This window comes from Phacochoerus africanus, chromosome 7, assembly GCF_016906955.1.
Source record: "Phacochoerus africanus isolate WHEZ1 chromosome 7, ROS_Pafr_v1, whole genome shotgun sequence".
Lineage (NCBI taxonomy): Eukaryota > Metazoa > Chordata > Mammalia > Artiodactyla > Suidae > Phacochoerus > Phacochoerus africanus.
Window position 1 is genome coordinate 84156319 of NC_062550.1, and position 25867 is coordinate 84182185.

Here is a 25867-nt window from a genome sequence, read left to right on the forward strand (position 1 = left end):
CTTCCACAGAATTGAAAACTCATTTAAGAAGACTAGCATAACCTTGAAACCAAAACTAGAAAATGACAGGACATAAAAGAATTATAAGCTGATTTCACTCATTAATGTAAAAGCAAAAAATCCTAAAGAAAATATTTGCAAATTGAGTCCAGCAGTGTATTAAAGCATACACGTGCACACACACTCACACACACACCATGACCAAAACTGGGTTTATCTTAGGAATTAAAGATTGGTTCAATATTAAAAAGTCGACTATCATAATTTAATACATTAACATTAAAAGAAAATAATTCAACCATTTAAATAGCCTAGAAAGGAGTTCCCATCGTGGCGCAGTGGTTAACAAATCTGACTAGGAACCATGAGGTTGCGCGTTCGGTCCCTGCCCTTGCTCAGTGGGTCAAGGATCCGGCGTTGCCGTGAGCTGTGGTGTGGGTCGCAGACGCAGCTCAGATCCCGAGTTGCTGTGGCTCTGGCGTAGGCTGGCAGCTACAGCTCCGATTCGACTCCAGCCTGGGAACCTCCATATGCCATAGGCGTGGCCCTAGAAAAGGCAAAAAACAAACAAACAAACAAATAAATAGACTGGAAAAAAACAAACAAACCATTCAGTAAAATTCAACAACCATTCATATAAAACTATTAGCAAACCAGAAATAGAAGACAGTCTCTTTAACCTGACAAAGGCCACTTGTGGGGGAAGAACTTCAGGTGAAATACTGAAAGCATTCCCTTTAAATCTGGGCTGAGACTAGGATGTTCACTATCAGTTCTTTTCAGCATATCGTACTACAGGTCCTAGCAAGTACGGAAATGTAAGAAAGTTTTTAAAAGGTTGAAGGATCAGAAAGGAAGAAAATTGCCACTATTTCCAAAGATGTAATTATATTTGAAAAAAAAAATTAAAAAGACATCTACATACATTATCAGAATAATAATTTAGCATGGTTGCTGGATCCCAAATCAACACATGGCAACAATACAGCTAAAACCAGCAACAACCGCTTAGAATAGCAAGTGTAATTTTAAGAAATTTTCTATAGCATTAAAAGTATACAAATAAATCCTGGAAGTTTTTGAACACTAATATAAGACATCAAGACCTTTATGAAGAAAAACGTTTTAAAGTTATTGAGAGATAATAAAAGAAAACCCAATGGAGTCACACATACTGTTTTCGGCTGGGAAGACTCATTACTGAAAAGCTATCAATTTTCTCCAAGCTAATCAACAAATTTAATACAAATACAAAAGATAATACACAAACTGGAAGGAAATACAAACAACAAACATCTTTAACTGACAAAGGACTGGCATTCAGAATATATAAAGAAATCATGAATCAATGAAAAAAGGCACACACTCAATAGAAAAACGGGCAGAAGACATGACTAGGTATTTCACAGAGGAGAAACACATTTATATATGAAAAGACATTCGATTTCATGAGTAATTAGAGAAATGCAAAATATACCTACAGTAAGATGCTACATAATCACTGTCCATTAGAAAATATAAATAGTCAAGATTAAGTGTTTGCTAAGATTAAAGTGTTTGCAATGACACTCAACCATGAAAAGTGGGAGTGTAACTGGTATAAATGCTTTAGAAAACAGTTCAGGGAGTTCCTGTTGTGCCGCAGCAGAAATGAATCCAACTAGGAACCATGAGGTTGTGGGTTCAATCCCTGGCTTAGATCAGGGTTAAGGATCTTGCCTTGCCATGAGCTGCGGTGTAGGTTGCAGATGCGGCTGGGATCCTGCGTTGCTGTGGCTGTGGCGTAGGCCGGCAGCTGTAGCTCTGATTGTACCCCTAGCCTTGGAACCTCCATATGCTGCAGGTGTGGCCCTAAAAAGCAAAAAAAAGAAAACAGTTCAGCATGACGAACTAAAACCTACTTCTTAGGGCATGAGTTCTCAAATATTTGGTCTCAGAACTTCTTTACATGCTTAAAAATTATTGAGGACCTCAAAGAGCTGTTATTCATGTGGGTTATATTTATCAAAATTTACATTTAAACACATTTTCAAACAAAAATACACAGGTACACACTTGATATGCAATCAGAGTGATAATGTCATCATATATCTGGGAAATATTAAAATGTGAAAAAGGAGAATAAAGAGGACAAGGCATGTCTTACTATTCTTCTTTGTCTTTTTTGGGCTGTGCCCGTGGCATATGGAGATTCCTAGGATAGAAGTCAAATTGGAGCTGCAGCCACTGGCCGACACCACAGCATCACCTGATACAAGCCATGTCTGTGGCCTATACCACAACTCATGGCACTGCTGGATCCTTAACCTACTGAGCAAGGCCAGGGATCGAACCTGTGTCCTCATGGATGCTAGTCAGATTCATTTCCACTGAGCTACGACAGGAACTCTGTGTCTTACTATTCTTATGAAAATAGCTTTGCCCTCACAGACTCTCCTAAAAGGGCCTCGGGCCCTCCAGAGTCCCTGGACCACACTGACAATTGCCCTAGAGCAACTCTTACACATGTGCACCAGGAGACATGTACAAGAATTCACTCATTCTTCAAATATTTATTAAGCATCTACATGTGCCAGCATTGTTCTAGACATTGTGAATGTGTTAAACAGACAAAATCAGACAAACAAAATCCCTGCCCGCATGGAGCTTACATTGTAACTGGCAGAATGCTCATAGCAGCATCATTCAGAACAGCCAAAAACTGACACAACAATCCAAATCTCTATGAACAGAAGAACAGATTAACAAATTGTGGTATAGTCATACAATGGAATACTATACAGTAGTGAAAACAAATGACTTAACATGCATAAACATGAATAAGACTCTCAAAAACAATGTCAGAAAAAAGCCACGGAAGAATACATACAGCATGATACCATTTACATAAAAGTTCAAAAACAGGTAAATCTAAGTAATATATTACTAGGGATACTTAAGATAGATGGTAGAACAATAAAAACAAGGGAATTATTAACAAAAAATCCAGAATAATTACCTCAATGTGGTATGTGTAGAGGGAAGACCAAGGGAGAGGGGGCAGATTCTACACATCTGAAGGTGTTCTGGTTCTTAAGCTGAAGACTGAATACATGTGAGATTTTATTTATTCTCAATAAACATTTTAAAAGAAAAAGATATAAGGTTATGTGACACATAATTTCATCAACAAAGAGAGGGACCATTTCCTGTTATTTTAGCCACTACTCTACATTGCATATCAGCCAATTATTGTAACTGGAGGGAAGAAGTATATGATAACATGAAAAAAAAGGAAGAACATGGGTTATTCCTCACAGAAGTTAACTAGGCTCCCAGAGAGTCAGGACCTAGTGAGATGGCAGTGTTACAATATTGTCCTGCCAAGTTGGTTCAGAGTCACTGGCATGATTTTGGTTAATTGGTTACTTTGTTCACTGGGTATAATTATTTGTATAAAGCAGAAAATAAAATGATAGGTGATGCAACCCTCAAAATAAGCTGACAAAGACACTGCCTCTTAATAGAATTCTGTTGACTTTCAAAAGTAAAAGTTCCCTTTGGCACATTCTCCTAATAGAGCATTTGCGTTCAACAACCCAAAAATACAGACCGTGCATGGTGGCTAGTGACTGTTTCTCCACAGTGATCAATAACAGGTGCCAGGTTGGTCACACAAATATAACAATTCTGCAACCATGTGTTTGTCAGGGTCATTGCTGGCAGTGCCATTTCGCATATAAAACAAGACACAGTTAAGGTGCAGTTTCGCCTGATTCAGGGGATTGGCTATAAATTTTGGTATGTAATTGAGAAATTTGAAAAGAAAAAATCTTGAAACGTTGGATCCATCCCTTGTACCCAACAAGGCAGGCTAAAGGTTTTGTTTGTTTGTTTGGAGTTTTTTTTTAGGGCAGGCTAAGGTTATTATCTTAGGTTAGGGAGTTGGTGCAAGAGGTAGAGTAGGCCCAGCAGCAAATGGCTGGCAACACATTCCCAGGAAATCCGCAAGGAGAAAGTGTATCCTTCAGGTCCAATCTCCCCAGCTAAGTTCCAAACATTCAGAAGGTTCCAGACATCACTGCAGCTATTTTTAAAATCCCAGGCAATTACGAGACCCCAAAACTTACCTATATGTAAGCTGGAAGAGACAATGCCATCAGGGGTGCTAAACTGCAACTGGCAGCAGGATTTTAGATCAAGCAGCAGGTTGGTCCTCCAGAGCCCTGCTTGCTCTCTTAAATGCTATGCTGCCTTAAGTGCACATCCACATCTTTGTCAAATTGGATGCACTTATTATACCTTTAGCTTTGTCCCCCTTCTCCAGTAAGAAACCGAGAAATGAGGAGGGAACTTCCACTCTTTCTCTCCAGAGAGGAGGAAGAAGGGATAATTCTCTTGGTCACAGCGGGACACTTTCTGGACCCTGACTTCCTAGCGGACAGAGTCACTCCATGCTCAAAAACAAACACTAGCTGCTACCTCATATAGATTTAGAAGTAGAAGACAGAAATCTATTTTGAATAAGGAGGCTGCTGTAGCTCCTTGTTCTTTCATCAGTTTATAAAATTGATTGTTTCTCCTCAGAATGTTGTGGTTCACATTTTTCCAGGCATGATTTTTAAAAAGTCTTTCTGAGTTCTAGAAATACGTAAGGACTCTCAACTATAATTGGGAAACATGGAAGGAAGGTGTCATTTTGTTTTTCAGTAGTTTAAGAAGCCTGTCCTATAAGCTCAGAGGGGGGACAACAGTGACCTGACTTGATATGTAAGAGAATCCAGGGTGGTTCCCATGCTGGCATTCTGTGTCCTCCAGAAGTTTCTTATGCTTACAGATAGATAGGTAGGGCTTTCCTACCTACCTATTTAATATAGGAAAGCCACTGGAATCAGTCTGACTTTGGAAACATTTTTAGCTCATTTCCTGGTCACTCAATGTTAAAAATCGTTATCTAGCAATGCCCACCAATCTCAGTAAATGCTCAGACCTTTTTAGATCAAAGACTTACTCTTGAAATCTATATACACCCATATTAAATCACTTCTAGCCTAATAAATATATGACATATCTCTTATTTATCTCAGAACTTTTCTCAGGAACCTAAGTAACAGCAGGGTAGGGTAAGACAAACGTGGAGCTTGTATTTCCTCCAGAGGCTTATTAAACCTGATAAAATCTTTCCCTTTCAAAGCCTCCCTCCCAATTTGTGGAGGAGAGTGAGACTATGGAGAGAGATGTAAAGGTGACAATTTTCTTTAATCATTTGTTAAAATATTTAAGAACCAATTAAATGGCTGATATGGAAGAGATATAAAGACCTAGTCTCTGCCTTAAAGACCCACCATCTGGCAGAGGGAGAGGAACAGTGCTAACAAGTTGAAGGACACAGCAGCTTTTAGGGTGCTATGACAAAAGATTTAACAAAGAACAGTGGGACACAAGAAAAAGGGGTCAAATCTACCTCGAAATGGAGTATGTCAGGAAAGGCTTCATCAGGTTGCCAACATTTACGTGAATCTTAAAATACGAATGGAGATAGGTGGGATGGAAAGGGGGGGTGCTGCAGACAGAAGGAGGTGCATAAACAAAGACAGCACAATCTGATGGAAACCAGAAAAAATCAGTGTCAAGGGAGTGATTAAAAGTTTCAAATGACAATATTAACTACATGAAAGAATTTGGTTTTGGGAAATGAGAAGTCATCCCTGACCTTTGCTAGGACCATTTCGATGGCGTAGCAGGACAGAAGGCTGGAGCCATTTGCCTTTTTCACTTTTAAGCGTGCTAGTTCAGCTACAGTGAAGGTTAGTATAAGTTTACATTTCTATCAGAAAGTAACTCCCACACACAATCCACTAACTCCTAAACAGGATTTTAGACAAATCCATTCCTTATGAGACTGCCTGTATTATTTTAAGTGAATGATATAAAATCAACATTCCTACAGATTTACTCTGCCACCACAATTTTTTTCCATGTAGTTCAAAATAAATAACACCTGTAATTGGTTAAGTAGAAAAGGTGCTTTATTTTACATATCATTGGTACACAATACATATAACTGCCTAAACTTAGTCTTGAAAAGCATGACTGTCAGTTATACCTAAAATGGTCAAAACCAAGTCTATTTTGTACCCTACTTCATTTATGACCAGATGACTACAATACTTTTAAATACGAATAATCTCTTCATATCCAATGTTACAAGTTATTTTTAAGCTACAATGCTGCAACTTTTAAAAATAAAAATACCTTCAGTTATAGTAGGTATATAACAAATCTTTGCTAGTCTACAAATCTTTGAAATAATGGATCAACAGTTTTATCTTCTCGTAGATGATTATATTTATGTAACTGGGTTATTGGGCAGAGGAGCCTCATACATGCAATTAGATTACTTCTGGTTTTATAAAAAATGCAGATAAAAGTGATTTTATAATACTCTATTTCTAGTTAAATTGCCAAACAGTTTACTAAACTAAAATGAAGCCAATACAGTATTTTAGAAAACATAGTTCTAAGAGCATGCAACAGCAAAATCTTTTTACTACATATGTGAACCAAAACTGCAGAGTCCAGGAAGAGGACTGTGGCACAAGGCTTATGTATCTGAATTGCTTATCCAGCTGGGAGGAATAAAGAAAGTAATTTAACTCAATGCAAATCTTCTTATGGAAGATAGCTGCATATTATAACTCACTGCTACTCAAAGGGATCTTCACTTCGAAAATGTGCCAAACATACGCTAAATGCACTTCTCTTGTTACTTACCCTAACCCAGTCTATTCATAAACACAGAGCTCAACGATCTCTTATTAACTATTAATGTCAAAGCCACAGAGATTTCTCAGTGGCATCTTGCAGTCACTAATCATTTATCAAGAGATAAATGTGACTAGTACTTAAGATACGAATGCGAAAACATGGTTAAGAATCTGGGCTAATGCTCAAAGTAAATATATTTGTTATTTTAACAAATCCCTTGGTATAGAAAGACTGCCTTTCCCTCTAGAAAATAAGACATATTTTAGAACCACAGGTTCATACTCACTTCCCAGTCTAGAATAGAGGCATTTAAGCAAACTAAACTAAACAGAATACTAAACAGGCATAAATGTACACATTCAAACAAATACTCTATTCTCTGCTCAAAATCAACTTATTCCTTGTCCTTAAGAGAAGTGCTTCAAGATGCAAATTGTTAATGCAGCGAATAAGGGGTTAAAAGCCAGACCTTTTCCTAATACAGCAAATAAATCATTAAAACAGTTGGGCTTGAAACATAACTTTCCATTCTTACTCTTTTTGTAACTAAATGCACACATATACACAACAAACCCTAGCATTTAATATGTGCAAAATTGCTTACCATTTATTTTAACTTTGGTTAAGTACTTCTTTCGCCTATATCAGACATATTATGGAAGCTATACAAATGATTACAAACATAATAATGAGGTAAGTTAAAATTCTACTAGTGCAAAAAAAGCAAGCATATGCTAAAAGCAAAGCATATGAGTTAAACAAATGTAGAATGAAGCTCTCACCAAGGGAGGTGCTGGGATAACAAACCAGAAAAGCTCCTTGTAAACATTGTTTGTAAAGTACACATTTAAAGATTAAGGATTCATATAGTCACAAAAAAGGTATTCTAACAACACCATAGTAGTGCATTTATTTTACCTTTAGAGTTTGGAAATCATTCATTATGTGTCTTAACAGTTTGCATATTTTCTTCAAGAGAAACTTAATTAGTGAGACACATTAATCACAAATACTGTAGTATAAAAATCCCAGTTCTTTACAAAAATTATATATTAAAATATTCTATACACTTTAAATTAGTAACTGGAACATACATACATATCAATTCTGCACAATCAAATCCATCCTTGCTGGGAGTATTATACATGAAGTTTGAGGACACAGCTACTCAGTCAACCTAAACTGGCATAAGGTTTTATGGTATAAAAAGATAGGCCTGTGCCCCTGCAGTCGCTGCAGCTCTTAGTCTGAATATCCTTTCTGCAATTATTGCTCTTTATATTCATTCCAGATTTGAATAGGCAGTGGAAACATGAAATTCCTAAAAGGTTTAAAACAAGTTACCTATAGCAGAGTATCCATAATGCCTATATGCAACTTTAAGGTTGTTAATGGAACCTGAGTAAGCTGTCTAATGCTTATATTTCTGTTGTAAAAAAGTTTATACAATTTCAAGGTAAAAACAATGCAAAAATAAACATTTAGAGCATTTACAAAAATCTTACAAATGTTTAAAACACTATTTCAAAAACTTGTGTTCTGTTAAGGTGCTTCTTTCTTTCTGCAATAAGGAGGACATATACTTTCACTTTGAATTTTAAATTATGAACATTTTAATTTCAGCAAAAGCAAAGTTAGATCCATTAAGACAGATGTTAAAATGTTTAGGGATATACTTCATTTCTGATGAAAATACAGAATTTTAGTGCTGAAAGGGACCTTTAAAGATAAACTCTTTTAACTCCCTCATCTATTAATAAGGAAATCGAGGACCAGATAAGTGCTTTGGCCAAAAATATATTCCAATATATCAACCTGGTATGAATCAAGAAAACCCACTATTCTCTTTATATATTTTGCCATGATTCTTGGAAAATGATAAAAATTCAAAAGCAGAATTTCTGAACTTGCCTCTTCTCTTTTTTGAATTTCTTAAAGCTCTGTGCTAACTGTAGATAAACAAAGAAATGAATCAAATGGCTACTAAAATTAGTATCACAAGTATTTTCCAGTAGAAGATAGTGAGAGGACCACTGCTCATGTAGAATAAAGTCAGAGGAAGTGCTCAAAGACAGGGCCTTTACAGTGTAGAGAACATGCACTACACAGACAGCACAGTGTACAACAGCCAGTTACGAGGATCATCTCAATAACTCTAGGATGACTGAGTTACATGGCCCTTATAAAAGATATTGGAATAATAAAGCCTTCCAGCTTTGATCTTAATTTTACTATTTTTCTTTATAAAAGAGCTATAACTGTAAAGAAGAATTCATATACTAATTTTCAGAGGCTTTGCTTCTTTTCTATTTTTATTTGGATCTAGAATTGAGCAAATACATTTTAAGAACAACTTACAAACCCAAATTCATAACTGCTAGAAATACAGTCAGAGAATACTCTTTTAAATGACAAATCTTCATAACCAGTTACTAATAAATAATCATCACAACAGCTGCAGTAAAAAAAAAAAAATCAATTTAAAGGTGCTTTTTTATTGTTACCTTGAAGCCATCGAACTTGTGTAGCTGGTCCATATCCCTTTTCATTCTTTGCTGATATCCTGAACACAATGGCAGGCCTGGATGTATAATCAATATGTGCATTTGCAAGTTGCCCAGCAGTTACTATACATGATGTCTTAAGACCACAATAAATCCTCATAAACACAAGCTGACTTGGATTATCTTGTATTTGTGCTGTGCGGATAGCCAAGTAGGCTGAGTATTCCAAAATATTTCCAGAAGGTGAAGTTGGAGGCTCCCAGGAAAGATGGATACCGTCAACATTCTTGTAGAGGGGGGGCAGAAAGACAAAAACAGGTAAAAGCTCTGAAGTTTTCTCTCATATCACTTACTGAGACCATCTTTAGAACAAAGATGCTATTCACTAAAGTAACTGTATTAGAGCTTAGAACTTTTAATTGTTGATTTTTAAAAACTTACCTTAATTGGATCTATAATGGTTAACTTCTGCCCCTTTAAAAAACATAAGTAGGCTTAAACACCTGCTTATACCACCCCAAGAAAGAGATTTTTCTTATCTGAAAGGAGATCCTTTGTTCTCTAAATAAGGGTAGGGGCCATAGGGTAAAATATAATCCAATTTCATGTGTTCTATTAAAAGTTCTCCAGCACAACTTTTGGTCTGGTTTGGTTCCATAACAAGAACAAAGCTGGAGTTCCATGGTGGAGCAGTGGGTTAAGGATCCAGTATGTCACTACTGTGGCATGGACTGCAGCTGTGGCATGGGTTCTATCCTGGCCCTAGAACTTCTGCATGCCATGGACATGGCCAAAAACAAACTCCAAAACAAACAAAAAAACCCCCAAGAAACAAACCAAAAAATGGTTAATATTAAGAAACATATACAAATTTTGCTGACTGTCTATAATTTGGATGCTGTAATTCTACCTGAAATTTGGTCCTTAAAAATATCATGAATGATCAGCAAAATATTTTTTTAAAAATTTAATCTACCCCTTTTAGATCATCTTTCGTTTCATCAGAATTAATAAGAATCTCTAAACTGACAGTTTTACCTCATGTACAAAGTTTCAATAATTTAAATGATTTAAGTCTTGATCTGATGTCTCACCTTGGAAATTCTGACTGCAGAAGGAGCTCCAGGAAAACCGGGAATACAAGTTTTAAATTCACTGATTTTGCTGAAAGGGCCTATTCCACAACCATTTATGGCAGCAACTCTGAATCTGTATCCTGTGCCTGGAACAAGATCTTGTTTCTTAAGTAAACTGTAGTCAGGTACGTCTGCATTTCCTATCTAAAATGTAATACATGCAAAAAGTCAAAGAAAAGATGCAATTAATTATTTCTTCATTAAACAGTAAAACTTTTAAAGAATGTATTTTAAGGTTGTAGTTCATATTATTTATTTTTCTCTTTCATATATGGAATGAACCCCATACTACAAAAGTATCTAAGGTCATAAACTGGAGATTCTTATCCAGAGAGAAAGTACCTTTCCAGGTGGGAATCACTGGTTATAAAAAGAAATAAAAAGATATTCTGCACATGAAGACTATTAAGATAGAAGAAAATTAACCACTGTAAATAAAGCAACAGCTATTTACTTAACTAAAGTAAACTTAACTTGGAGTAGGAATCCCAGAAGATTTACTATCAAATAGTCTAGCCAGGAACACAGGCAAGCAAGCTTGATAGAAAAGGAGCGAATAGCATGTAGTACAGAGCATTTTAAAAATTAAGATTTAGCAGATGCAAATAAATGTTAAATTAAATAGACTGCATACTCTGGGTAGGAAGGTCATAAATAACATCTATAACTTTCAAACAATTTTTCCATATTCTCCCTAACACTACACCATTGTGAGGCAGGCAGTGTGAATCTATCACCCATTGTTAAGGGAGCTGGGTCTTCTCCACTTCACAGATGAAGAGACTCAGAGAGGTTAGTTAAACAAGTAACTTATCAAAGGTCACCCTACCGAGCACTGGAACAAATGATTCAAACTCAAGTTTACTGGCTCTAAATTTTATGTCCTTTTTTTTGTTTAGTAAAAACAGATATATATGGATTATTTCCATATATATAAAATCAAACTAGAGAAATTTTGTTAGGCATAATGCTAACAAATTATTAGCCAGGATGTCTATTTTTGTCAAGAATTGGAAGCATTCAATATGTAAAAGAGGGATACCAGAAGTAATATTAGAGAAACTAAAATATAAAGATAAATGATATTTATCATTTGTAAAATCTTTGGGAGATTCAAACTGAGTATCTATTTCTTCGGCAATTCCCTCTCTGAAATTCTCTACTCCAGACAAAAAATTAGTTCAATATGCTTTGTAGTTGTTATCTATTTCATAATTCTTAGAGGGTTAATGTCTCATTTATATATATGAGGTCCTCTTTAAGAGACTTCAGAATTAAGGGAAAATTCAATTGTATTCAGTAGCATTGGGGCTTTTAAATATTTAAAACTGTGAAATTAGTAATAACAAAAGTTCTAAGTAAGAAAAAAATGTCCCTTTTTCTAAGCATACTAGCCAACAAAATCAGAGATATTAAAAAAAAAAATTCTTCATCTGTACTGGCCAAACCATATCATTTATGACTCAAAATCCAGCCCAGTGATTATATAAGATTTTTAAAATAACTGGCTCTATAAAAGGAGCCTTAAGAAAGAATACATGATAACTAGATATCTAGAACTCTCAATTATAGATTGTGAACAGATCCCAATTTCACGCATTCAAGTGACCTGAATCAGGATTATTTAAAAAAAATCTCATTCTTGGGAGTTCCCATCGTGGCGCAGTGGTTAACGAATCCGACTAGGAACCATGAGATTGCGGGTTCGGTCCCTGCCCTTGCTCAGTGGGTTAATGATCCGGTGTTGCCGTGAGCTGTGGTGTAGGTTGCAGACGCGGCTCGGATCCCGCGTTGCTGTGGCTCTGGCGTAGGCCAGGGGCTACAGCTCCGATTCGACCCCTCCTAGCCTGGGAACCTCCATATGCCGCAGAAGCGGCCCAAAGAAATAGCAAAAAAAAAAAAAAATCTCATTCTTGAGGCTTATAACTAACAATGTAGAAAATAATATTAATAGCTACCTTTGAGATGCTTTGCTTCCCTTTTGGCAGCAAATAAAACTGGCTCACCAAAGCTGTATTATTTTTAAAAATTCCTACATCACACCACTGTCGTTCTCCTGCTTTCACTGTGGCCACTGGATTTGAAGTAGTCTCTTTCTAATTTCAGAGAAAGAAAAATTTATGAAGACTCTTATTGAACATACAAAAAAATTTAAGATTCAATAAGTCCATGCAGTGATCTACAAGTAGGTATATGGGTAAACACCACAACATTCATAGCTCATAAGTAAATAAACTTAACAGATTAGGTCAACTGACAGTGAAACAGGGATGCCAATTCAAACATAGGGAGTGTAAGGCATTCTCCAAGTCAGTAGCTCTGTACTATCAACCTAGCTGGAGTTAGCATGCTTTCCAATCAGTGATATGTTAAAATGCCAGCTGTTTTATAGAACATTGTCATTTCAGAGACTCTCTCAGAAAATGTAATAACCCCTTTAGTGTGACATTACAACTTGCTCCAAAAGGAGCAAATAAGGAAAAATTCATTCCAAGCTGGCTCATTTCTAGATTCAAAAACAACTAGCAGAAATTCAGTGATCTTTGCACTTGAAATACCTGGGATTCTCCAAACCTAAAAGGAGAAAAAATGTTCAAAACTAAAATGCAATTTGAATATAATTTAGTATATACTAAATAGGAGCAGATTTAAAACAGTTTTACATTTTTACCTTGATTTAAGACAAATAAACTTCCTCTACCTTAAGCTACTTTTAGTGATAAGTGAATTATACTTATCCCTGGAACTAACCTTTTTAAGCCATCTTCTTTATAAATGAGACACTGTTTCCAGAAGCTCAAAACAAATGTGCACTTCAGTTATTTATTTCTGTCTTAAATATATAACAGCAGAGGTACATGCTTATAATTCACATTACTTATTATTTAGGCTATCACACATGACAAAGTGAGCTAACTAGAAGAATCTTTAAGGTTTTCGTTTTTTGTTTTTTCCAAAAAAGAATAGCTTTAAACTTGTTTTCATTTTAAAGTTGTAAAAACTCTCTCCAACAACTTTTATAAAACAACTGGCTCCAACTGAAATAACAGATACCACTCTGGCTGATGCACTGCAAAACAGATTTAAGAGGAAAAAATTCATTTAAATAATTCTTCTCTGAGAAGAGTCTAAGAACACTAGGACTTAACATTCTGAAAAGGTGAAAGCTGATAAAGGCAAATACATGATAAAAATCCATAAAATCATGACTGAAAGAAAAATAAAACTACAGACTATTTTTCAAGATTCTAAAAGGTAAATTTTAGGTCAAATAAAAGCTATTGTTCATAGCAATAAAGTTGAAATGACTGGTAATTTTAAATATACACAAACCCATATATGGATTATTATTATATTCATCTGATTGAGACAGTCTTAGTATACCATTTGCAAGGCATAATTCTAGCATTTTAAGTTTGGTACCAGGCAGACTAATTCTGGCCTTCCACCAAAACACCCAACATCAGAGATTACTGGGATACCTTACAGGTATGTCTAACTCAATACTGCAATATTCTGTTGTTCTCCTAGTAAGTGATAGCAATAATACCATTCAAGTGTTATGTTTTGTTTTATTCTTTCTTTTTAGGGCTGCGCCTGGGACATACGGACGTTCCTGGACTAGGAATTGAATCAGAGCTGCATCTGCCAACCTGCACCACAGCCAGAGCAGTGAAGGATCTGAGCTGCATCTGCAACCTACACTGCAGCCTGCAGCAACACCAGATCCTTAACACACTGAGCAAGGCCAGGGACTGAACCCACATCTTCACGGATACTATTTCGGGTTCTCAACCCACTGAGCCACAGCAGGAACTCCAAGTTTCATGTTCTACAACATGTCCTTCTACTTTTTAAACCATTAATGTAATTTACATATATACACATATGTATGTAAATGCACACAGGTCTGATTATGAAAGTAACATTTTATTATAGAAAAATAAGAAATTAAAAAGTATCTGTGGCCCCACAACCTGAAGAAGGTCATCTAGCATTGTAGGGTAGATGTGTGTGGACTCATGTGAGAGTGTGAATGTATGCACTGTGTGTGTTTTTAACAAAATTGGGAACACAATATATATTTATCCAGCTTTTTCCACTTAACATTATACTGTGAATATTTTCCTATTTAACCCTTCATTTCTCAATATATGTCAAGTCATTACTAGAGGATACCCAAGAGCCTTTTCCTGAAGTTAGGCTGAAGTGCTCAGCTTTTAAAGCATATTTAACTATAAACACACATCACATTCAGTTGTGTACTTACAGAAAATGGTGTCGCTGCAGCACGTGTCTCTACACGGCTGATCTTAGCTGCAGGTAGTGCACATGTTTCATCAACTAAAATTAAACAATTCATCAGATAAGATTTACATAGTCACTTATCTAACAGCCACATTAAAATATAACTTCTAAATATACAAAAAAATAGCCAGAGGGAGAAAAATCGCAATAATTAGAAATATGGACCCTCTAACTTGAACTAATTCATAAAGTTCATTTTTCAAGGATTTGATGACTAGCTGGAACTTCAGAGAATGTTGACTAAACATGAAACACAATTCTTACTGCAAAAGAATAAAATAAGAATTTACAAAATTATAACTCAATCAAGCTGGGAGAATTGTTATTCCATAGCCTAGAACTAATCTTTTCTAAGAAAAAAAAAATCTGCTAAATAAATTCATGATAGGAAAGCTGAATTATAGTGTGTGCTTATTTACTATTTATGTAAGGCGGCAGAGAATATATTATATAATGATTTTAACTGAAATTCTTTATCTTTTTATATTTGATTCAATCCAAGATGAAATACAATTCCCATCTAAAACAAATATGCTTGATGAATTTATATACAAAAATGGTTCAAAATACAGTATGTGAAACACATTTCAAACCTTCAGATTTGGTACTGAATGTTGTTAGTGAAGTTTCATCTTTAACAACTGCCCCATTTGTACTGGATGATTCAGTTTTAATGGTCTGCTGGGTTACCATAGTTTGTGCGCTGGAAACAGTACTGGATACAGAAGTTTCGGGGATTACTGTTCTTAAGTCCAGGCAACTACTTAGAGCACCTATATCTGCTGAAGTGTGAGGACCTACAATTAAAGGGAAAAGATCAATTATTAACATAATACCTGCGAGTAATTATTATCTCACAGTTGTCATACAATTTTTAGCATTTTCAATTTAAAATCATAAACATGAGCACTGCAAATGTCATTCATATGAATTAGGCATAAAATATTTAGAACAATAAAGTGCATTATATTCATAATAGATATCTAACTTCTCAGCTCCTTCTTTCATCCTAAACACTGAATCATTTTCTTAAGTCAGAGACCAAATGGTCTTGCCTCCCATTTTAAGGACAAAAATAGAAGTCATTGGGCATGAATGCCATCAGTTTTCTGCCTTCTCTTGTCCTAAACTAGAAATGTACTTGACTGTGCCCATGCCCTCTGTCTTCTCTTCCATTTCAGAGGATGAACTGACTTTTCTCCTCAGGAAGTTTATTGTCTTGTGCTCTTGGTCCTGTTCCTTCCCCCATATTTTGGGACCCTCTTTTATCAATCATTCCTTTCTCCTTGGGATTTTCAAATTCTTCTTCAATAATTCTGGCCCTCCATCTATAAACATTTTCGAGTCTTTCAAGCAAACAAGCATGCATCTTCCTTGACCCCACAAGTCTTTTCTAGGTACCACCTCCCCTTGCTAATTTCCTTCAGAGTCATCTCTACGTCCTTGACCTTCCCAAATGTGAGTTCTAGGACACAACTCTAACGAAATGGCTCTAACAAATGTCAATGATTTCTGAGGGATACTTATCAATTTTCATTTACTTGACCTCTGTAAAGTAAACAATGCTGACTACATACTCTTCTTTGAAGACTTTTCTATGACTCATATATTCCACAGTATTAAATATTCATTATCTACCAGACGTATCTATAGTGGTGAGACAAAGCAGCTATGGTTCCTACCTCATGAACTTAGAGTCTTATAGTAGAGAGAGACATGCACACACAATAAATGTACAGTCATAAACGGTGATGCCCACTATAAAGGTAAAAAGAAACTTTCTGGTTCTTTTCCTAACCTTCTTGGAACCCCTCTTCAATCTCTTTAGCTGCCCTCTCTTCTTCAAATGACTCTTTTAAATATAGGTGTTTCTAAGCCCTTTCTTATCTCACTTTAGTTTCCCAGCATTTTAACTACCATTCACGAACCACACATCTCTCAAACAACATACCCCAGGCACAGTGCCAGGTCCTGAGAATCTAGCAGTGAACAAGTCAGACAAGGTCCTTGCTCTTGTGGAGCTTACGTATTAGTTACTCTTCTAAATTTATACTTCCAGCCAAGAACTGCCTCCTTGACTCCAGGCCTAAGAATCCAACTGCCCATTAGAAATCTTTCCTTTTTTTGGTCATGCTTGCGGCATGTGGAAGTTCCCAGGCCAGGGATCTAACCCTTGCCACAGCAGTGACAATGCTGAGTCCTTAACTGCTAGGCCACCAGGGAAATTCCCCATTGGAAACATTTATCAAAATGTTCTTTGTGTGCCTCAAAAACAGTAGGTTCAAGGTTGACTCTAGCTTTTTCCCAAACGTGTTCTTGCTCCTATATTTCCTGTCATGATGAAGAGCAGCATCATCCACTGAAGGTCCACCCCAGAAAACTGAGAGTCACATTCAACTCATTTTTATTCCTCATAACCAATCAGTTTCCAGGATTAGTAGGTGCTACTTTCTAAAAGTCTCTAGGAGTTCCCACTATGGCACAGCAGGATAAGGATCTGGTGTTGTCTCTGCAGCAGGTCAGGTTGCTGCTAAGGCAAGAGTTCAGTCCCTGGCCTGGTACAGTGGGTTAACAATCTGGCATTACCATAGCTATGGCTTGGATTTGACCCCTGGCCTGGGAGCTTCCATACGCTGTGGGTGTGGCCAAAAAATAAATACATAAAAGTGTGTCTGAACTGATGTAGTCTCTCCCCTCCAACCTACCCCCTGCTTTAGTTTCTATCTCTCAGAGTCCTAAAAGAACTTCCTAACAAGTCTGCCAATCATTTCCTATTACAGCTCTTTCTGATGGTGACTCTCAAATACCCTTTTCAAAAGGAAAAAACTAACAAAAACTAAGCATGTCACTCTTTTACTTTTGAAACATACCAGCTACTGCAACCTACAGAGAAAATAGTCCATGGGGAGGCATTCATTCACACATTTGAATGTCTACGATGTGTTAGATACCGTCATTGCATAACCAGTCTTGTTCCCCATTTGCCTAATATTAATTTTCTCCAACCTGACTTACAACTAGGATTCACAGAGTATTAAGATTCTGAAATCTCAAAACTCATTATTTGTTTTCAAGAGTATAAACATCTTTATAAGATAGACAAAGAAAATCACTATAAAAAGGAAATTTAAATTGAGGTCCAGGACCAAGCTTTTATGATTCTGACCAAATGATTCCTTTACATCAGAAGATCAGGACCAAGAAAAGTGCTCTCCTCTTCCACAAGTAATGAAATTAGAAAAACTATAGGAAATTACTTTCTTGAATATTTTTATCTACCATGAAATCATGAAGAAAAATAGAAGTTAAAAAAAAAAATTCATCTTGGGCGCTCCATTGTGGCTCAGAAGTAATGAACCCGACTAGTATCCATGAGGATGCGGTTCAATGCCTGGCCTCGCTAAGCGGGTTAAGGTTCCAGTGTTGCTGTGAGCTGTAGTGTAGTCACAGATGCACCTCAGATTCCGTGTTGCTGTGGCTGTGGTGTAGGCTGGCAGCTGCAGCTCTAATTCTACTCCTAGGCTAGGAACTTCCAGATGCCGCGGGTGCAGCCCTAAAAAAAATACAAACAAAAAAAAATTCAACTTGTTATTCACTGAAGAAGGAATTAGCTTTTTATTAACTGTTGTAATTTTTTCAAATTAAAAATAAAGTCACATATTCCTATGTCAGGGATATATTATAATATAATGAGATTTACAAAATAATTTTGATATTGAATTCAGAGGTAACACTTAGAACTCAAATGGTATCAAAATATTCTAATTAAATTATTTTAAATATAAAAGGATCACCAAATTATACGCTGACTCATGAATTCAATGGACTAATCAACAGTTCTCATAAATGAACTATCTTTTAAAAGATAACCCAGTTACTTGTTAAACAAATATTTATTAAGTGGCTACTATTTACTAGGCATGGATCTGGGTGCTGGGAAAATAGATGTGAAAAAGATAAGACAAACTCCTGGCCCAAAATAAATAATTTTAGGCAGTTCTAAGTGCTGGGACAACTGAGCAAGGGAATAGTAACACTGAACACACACTGGCCAACATCAAGTGTCATATAAGAGCTGGCTTCATTTAAATTCTATAGCTAATAGCTAATCACTACTATTCAGGTTAACTTCTTGCTTGGTATCTTGCCATCATTCTAATTAGGGTCAATGTGGTAGATATATATTATATTTTGAAAATGTATCCAAACCATATAACATTTACTTTTTCAGAGACTCTAAAATTCCCTCCCTTTGTTATAAAAAGCTTTAGATTTACTTAAAATGCCATCTTTATACCTTCACTTTTCCTTAACATATCCACCACAGAACTATTATGATTAGAAGCATTAGTTGCCAAAGATGAATGTAAAATGGCACTAGAATCAGTCGATGCTTTGAGATCTGGTTTGTTTTTCACTGAAGTTCCTTTCATAGCTGTATGTTCAGATTTTGTGCTGTTCACTGTATCACTGATCTGCAAGAAATAAAATAGTTTATTGCAGCAAACAATGTTCAATTACATGTTCAATACATTTTTTAAAAATAAGCAAAATAATTTACAAATCAAATGTCTTTGAAAATAAACTGTCCAAAATATAAAACAGCTTATACTCTTTAATTTGTAAAAAATTACCCTTTAAATTTTATAATAGTTTAAGAAAACAATTTCTTTTCACTTTAATCCCCACTCTAAAAAGGCCAGTTCTGAAGCAAAAGGGGACAGTACATTTTAAGGGGGGTAAAAAAATCCATATTTTTATAAATGGTGTAGTTTGTATTCAAGTAAATACACACATAACATCAGTGACAACACCAAAGCTACAGAGTTTAACATTCTGATAAAATTTTCTTAGCAAGATCAGACATGTATACTAAAGATCTTATAACTACTAAAAGAAAAATCTCAGTTATATGAAACCTTCAAGCATATGAATTATTCTGTATGACTGAGTCTTCCATACAAACATTGAGATTTAAAACATATACATATAAATATTCTTTACTGTTACATTTTAGATAGGAATTTTTTTTTTTTTTGCTTTTTTTGGGGTCCACACCCATCGCATATGGAGGTTCCCAGGCTACAGGTCTAATCAGAGCCACAGCTGCTGGCCTATACCACAGCCATGCCAATGCCAGATCCAAGCTGCATCTGTGATCTACACCACAGCTAATGGCAACGCTGGATCCTTAACCCACTGGGAGAGGCCAGGGATTGAACCCGCAACCTCATGGTTCCTAGTTGGATTCATTTCCATCAAGCCATGATGGAAACTGCGTAGATAGGAATCCTTCTAATTAAATTTCTCTAAGAAGTTCCTACTGTGGCTCAGCAGGTTATGAACCTGACTAGTATCCTGAGGATGCAGGTTCAATCCCTGGCCTTGTTCAGTGGGTTAAGGATCCAGCGATGCCATGAGCTGTGGTATAGGTTGCAGACCAGGCTTGGATTTGGCATTGCTGTGGCTGTGGCATAGGCCAGTAGCTACAGATCCAATTGGACCCCTAGCCTGAGAACTTCCATATGCTGTAGGTTTGGCCCTAAAAAGAAAAAAAAAAAAAACAAAAAAAACAAATTCTCTTTGCCTTCTTAAAGACACTGTAATAAAAACACTGAAACCTTTTGATAATTTAAGGCATCAATGTGAACACAGGTTATTATGTAGCAATATCTATAGGTCTACTGCACCATAAAAGTGATCTGCCTTCATTCGAATGCCCCAGAATAGCTAGTGAATTTGTTAATTTTCTGTCTCCTCTTTTAATATCAATTATAACTACATTGTCAACTGTAATTTCTCATGGCTCTAAGGATACTTGTCCATATCATGCAATGTATTTTCCTTCTAATTGATGGTGATTGTGCTGTTAATAAATGATGATAATGATGGCAGCCACAATCATTAGGGAGCATTATACTATGTCGTAGGCATTGCGGTACGTATTTATAAAGTCTATCTCATGTAATTGTCAGAAGAACTGTATAAACTAGATAATATCACCCATAGCTTATAAACAGAAAAAATGAGACTGAGAGATCTTAAATAATAAACCAAGGGTCAGACAGCCAGTAATTAGCAGAGCTAGAATTTGACCCTAAACTTATTTCACTGTTATCCAGCAAGCACAATAAAGTGAAGGGCAAAAGTGAGATACACCTTTACAAAAGCAAAAAGAGCTAAGAGGTTCCAGGTGGAAAGTCACTACGAGGTTGTAAACCACTTGTGCTGAACAGCCCAGAAAGGCTTGAGAATTGGAGATATCAGGATCTTTGGAGGCCGAAGTGCAGAGTGCAAGTAAACAGGAGAGGCCCTGTCATGTGGGAAGATACATAAAAAGTGGTTGTGGCCCCAGCTCTGCTCTCCCAGCATACAAAGGCAGACAGATTACTCACTTCTCCAAAGAAGGGAGAGAGGAAAAGGATTTAAGTGGGAGGCTCTGGACTATGGTATAGTGTCTCTCCGGTGAGGATGGAAGAGAAGCACACACACTGAAAACAGGGATTAAGTGAAAGTCTGCATGCTGAACAAAGACACCCTCTGACCCATTCAGTTCCCAGAATACTGAAAGCCAGCTTAGGAAAGAGGCTGGAAAAGTCTCAAGGGAAACCCACTGGTCCAAGAGAAAAGACACGGATATTTGTGGATTCCTACCCAATAACCCCCACCATTACGGTCTACTAATCAAGCAAGCCCATATGCATAGACCTGCTATGGTCTGAAAGTTTATGTCTCCACAGATTTATAAATTGAAACCTAACTCCCAAGGTGGTGCTATTAGGATGTAGGGCCTTTGGACTATGATTAGTACTCTTTTAAAAGTTGCCCAAGAAAGATCCACTGTCCCTTTCACCATGTGAGGATACAATGAGAAGTCAGCAGTCTGGCTCCTCACCAGAACTTGACCATACAGGCACCCTGATCTGGCATTTCCAGCCTCCAGAAATGCAGGAAATAAAGTTCTATTGTTTATAGTCACTCAGGCAATGGTACTTTGTTATAGCAGGCCAAACAGACTGAGACATCTTCTAAGCACTTTTAATGCCTGACTTTAAACACGAAAGGACAGTCAAGCATCACCAGACATTTGATGATGGCCTCTACCATGAAACTCCAAGACCAAAACATATTTTTTTAAAGGAGCTTGAAAAAAAGAAATATTGCTGAGAGAAAACTATGACTCCATTAAAAAAAAAAAAAAGTGTAATTCTTGAAGAGATCAGGGAATATACTAAATTTATGAAACAAGAATGAGATGCTGGAGTTCCCATTGTGGCTCAGTGGGTTAAGATCCCAATGTAGTGTCTGTGAGGATTCAGATTCAATTCTTGGCCTCATTCAGTGGGTTAAGGACCCAGTGTTTCCCCAAGCTGTAGCGTAGGTTGTACATGAGATCAGATCTGGTGTTGTTGTGGCTGTGGCATAGGCTGGCAGCTGCAGCTTTAAATCAACACCTGGTCTGGGAACTTTAACCTGTTGCAAAGTAGCTGTAAAAAGGAAAAAAAAAAAAAAAGAGTAAGAAGATATAAAAGAAATAAAGAGTAAAATCAGGTTTTTAGAGATCAAAGATGTGATTGAATACAATTCAAACTTAGAAAGAAGAGGAAGTTACCACTGTGGCACACTGGGCTAAGAATCTGACTGCAATGGCTCAGGTTGTTGCAGAGGCAGGGGTTCAATCCCTGGCCCAGTGCAGTGGGTTAAAGGATCTGGTGTTGCCACAGCTGCAGCACAGGTTGCAGTTGGCTTGGATTCAATCCCTGGCCTGGGAGCTTCCATATGCCATGGGTGCAGCCATTCTAAAAAAAAAAAAAAAAAAAAAAAGGATAGAAGATTTATAATATAAATGAAACTTTTCAGAAAGCAGAATAAACAGAAAGAAAATGGAAAATAAAAAGTAAAATCAGAAGATTAGTTCAAGAGGACCATCATTCAGTTAACAGGAGTTACCAAAAAAAAGAGAAAGAGAATATAGAGGGAAGAAATAATCAGTACTGAAAGCCCTGAGTTTCCAGAATGACACAGTCCACTGAATGCACAGCCCAATAAATGAAGCAGACACATACTCTAAAGCACATCATTACTGAAAGTTCAGAAAACTGGGGATAAAAACAAAAAAATTAGGTCACACGTAAATGATCAGGAATCCAAGTGGCATTAAACTTCTCAACAGAAACACTGAATGCTAAACAACAGTAGGAAAATGTCTTTAAATCTCTGAGGAAAATGTTTCCAGTATAGAATCCCATAACCCAGCCAAACTACCAATCAAATGTGAACAGAGAAAAGGCATTTTCAGATATGCAAGATCTCATATTTACCTTTCATAAACGCTTTCTTAGGAAACTACTGGAGAACATTAAGGAAGAGAATGAAGTATCGAGAAACATGAGTTCTAACACAAAGAGCTAAAAGAAACTGCCAATATGAAACAAATGGACGTTCTAAGATGACAGCTATGTAGCAGGCCTAGGGAAGAACTAGTACTGACTAGAGCATCAAGACAGAGGCCTCAGGAGGGATGGTTCGAGGCAGTGGCATGAAGAAAGAAAAAGAAAACTACCTTATGTGTTTGAATATTTTGAGTGGAGTTTTATTATTTTACTGAAGAACATGAGTACTAATTAATGATAGGTTAATGATAGGTAAGAAGAAAACTAAGCAAATGAAAAAGTGAGGCAGTTAACAATGTCAGGAAAAACAAAAAAATTATAGTGCCCGCAGCGCACTACACGGTTCAGCTATGATTATGTCGTCATCACAAAGTGAACATCAAATAATGATTCAACAAAAAATATTCAAAGGATGTGGGAAAGGGAAAGGGAGGAAATGGTAATATTTTAAGAGATCATCAAATCTTCATCTTCCACTACTGAAGATAAAGAATCCAAAACTAGAAAGTTAAGACTTGGAAGCATAAGGATTCTACTTAAAAGGACAGAGGTAGTAAATTTCCATGTGGTGCAGCAGGTAAAGGATCTGGTATTGCCAGAACTGCAGCATCAGTTCAATTCCAGCCCTGGGATCTTCCACATGCCATGGTTAGGCCCCCTCCCTCCCCAAAAAGTAAAAGCACAAAGTCAGATACCAGAATAAAGTTAAAATATTTGAAAGTAGTTGTTTCTAAGAAGGAGGAATCAGGAGCAGGCAGGTACAGAGGAGGAAACTAATGTTCTTCATTATAAACCTTGTAGTACCATCTCAATTTGTGTGTGTATTTTAAAATATATATACTGTGTGTGTTTGTGTGTGCATTAGCCTCTGATACTAAGTGGAATGAGACTTCACTCTCTTGGCCAGGGGTTCTTAATCTAGGCTACTGCTATAATGATCTATGGGGCTTCCCATAAAAACAGAGTTAGCTGGGCATCATCTTAAAGATTCTGCTTCACTAGATTTGAGAAAAGGCTTGGGAATCTTTGTTTGCTTGTTTGTTTGTTTTTTAATCTCTGAGGTGATTGTGACATGCAACCAGGCTTGAGAACCCCTATCCTAGGGTAATATGTTAAAAATATTAATAAAAATTGGGACTGTAACCATAAACATTCATTTACCACCATACATTTTTTTAACTTACACTGTTAGGAATGATGCTGTTACTGCCTTGTCTGTGAGGGTCCATCCTGACTCCTGTAGGAATGGGAAAGTTCAGATTCATATACTCTAAATTAGCTTCAAGAAAATATACTACAATCAAATATTTTTAAAAGTCACGTTATTAAAATTAATATATTTATCAAAGTTTATCCGTTTTCTTAAATAATCTGCTTAATAACTGACTGTAACCCTTTTTGGAAGAACACATAAAATTAAAATTTGCTCTTACTTTCCAAGCTTCTGTTAAAAAATACTTTTGGAAAAATGCTGAAGTATTTTTGAAAGCTAATTAAAACCATCTCCTGAAGTCAAGGAGAATGTCAAACTAATAAGGTACATAAAAATGAACCACAGAAAAAACATTCTACCCCTGACATGTCTATGTGTCATAGTACATCATCACAGTAATACAGTCAAGTTTCAAAGTCATAATGGAACATATTTAATTTAGTAGGCAGGAAACATCATAGCATAAAATTTCTGAAACCAGGCTTTTATACAGTATCATATTTTCTTAAAGCATACTAACATACATGCTTTAAATCTGAAAATTACATTACCTTGCATATTTGGTGATGCTGAAGAATCTGATGATGGAGCTTGGTATGGCAAGTCTGTATTCAGTTGTAAAAGATAGCCCTCAACTGTAGGTACTTCATCCCATTTGACATGAAAAGAATTGGTGGTGGCTTTGATCAGCTGTACTTGTGAGGGTGCTGGTGGTTTCTCTAAAGAACAATATTGGTATTATATACTTAAGTTTCAAATGTATCAATAGTTTGCCTATATAGCTTGTGTGGAACTGTAGCTCCGAAAACATCAGCAATGAATATTTCACCTGTTTATTACGAGGGAAAAATTTACTCAGATAAATATAGTTATAGTAGGTCAAATGAAAATAGTCTGGGGTGTTCCCGTTGTGGCGCAGTGGTTAACGAATCTGACTAGGAACCATGAGGTTGCGGGTTCTATCCCTGGCCTTGCTCAGTGGGTTGACGATCCAGCGTTGCCGTGAGCTGTGGTGTAGGTTGCAGATGCGGCTTGGATCCCGAGTTGCTGTGGCTCTGGCGTAGGCCGGTGGCTACAGCTCCGATTAGACCCCTAGCCTGGGAACCTCCATATGCCGCCGGAGCAGCCCAAGAAATAGCAAAAAGATAAAAAAAAGAAAAAAAGAAAATAGTCTGGAATTCTGATTCTATTTATTTATCTAATTCCTTATACAAATAATTTTACAAACCAAATAATCCAGTTCTAAGCTATCCCAGTCATCAAATTAAAAAAAAAGTTTAATCCCTGAAGTGGAGGGAAGATCAAGTACTTTATAGCAATACCTACATTATTTTACATTTTTCTAAGCTTTCAATTTTATGAGCCGATTTTCAGCCAACAATACACATATTAGAAATTCTGTTGGAGGCGTTCCCATCGTGGTACAGTGGAAACGAATCTGACTAGGAACCATGAGGTTGCAGGTTCGATCCCTGACCTTGCTCAGTGGGTTAAGGATCCGGTATTGCCGTGAGCTGAGGTGTAGGATGCAGATGCAGCTTGGATCTAGCGTTGCTGTGGCTCTGG

The 25867-nt window shown here is 36.6% G+C and overlaps 1 protein-coding gene across 9 annotated transcripts in view; it reads right to left on the minus strand.

Moving 5' to 3' along the window:
- Nucleotides 1–2532: 2532 nt before the first annotated feature.
- Nucleotides 2533–25867, minus strand: part of HCFC2 (host cell factor C2) — a 41732-nt gene continuing 18397 nt past the window's right edge. The window contains exons 8-15 of one of the 9 annotated variants that reach the window (XM_047788139.1): nucleotides 24853–25020; nucleotides 24273–24325; nucleotides 18993–19170; nucleotides 15289–15492; nucleotides 14658–14731; nucleotides 12346–12483; nucleotides 10346–10531; nucleotides 2533–9537 (exon numbers count right to left, since the gene is read on the minus strand). In XM_047788139.1, the coding sequence (XP_047644095.1) occupies nucleotides 9223–9537; nucleotides 10346–10531; nucleotides 12346–12483; nucleotides 14658–14731; nucleotides 15289–15492; nucleotides 18993–19170; nucleotides 24273–24325; nucleotides 24853–25020 (1316 nt within the window). In that variant the 3' untranslated portion in view covers nucleotides 2533–9222. The other 8 variants (XR_007135927.1, XM_047788141.1, XM_047788145.1 and 5 more) reach the window with 8 other exon arrangements.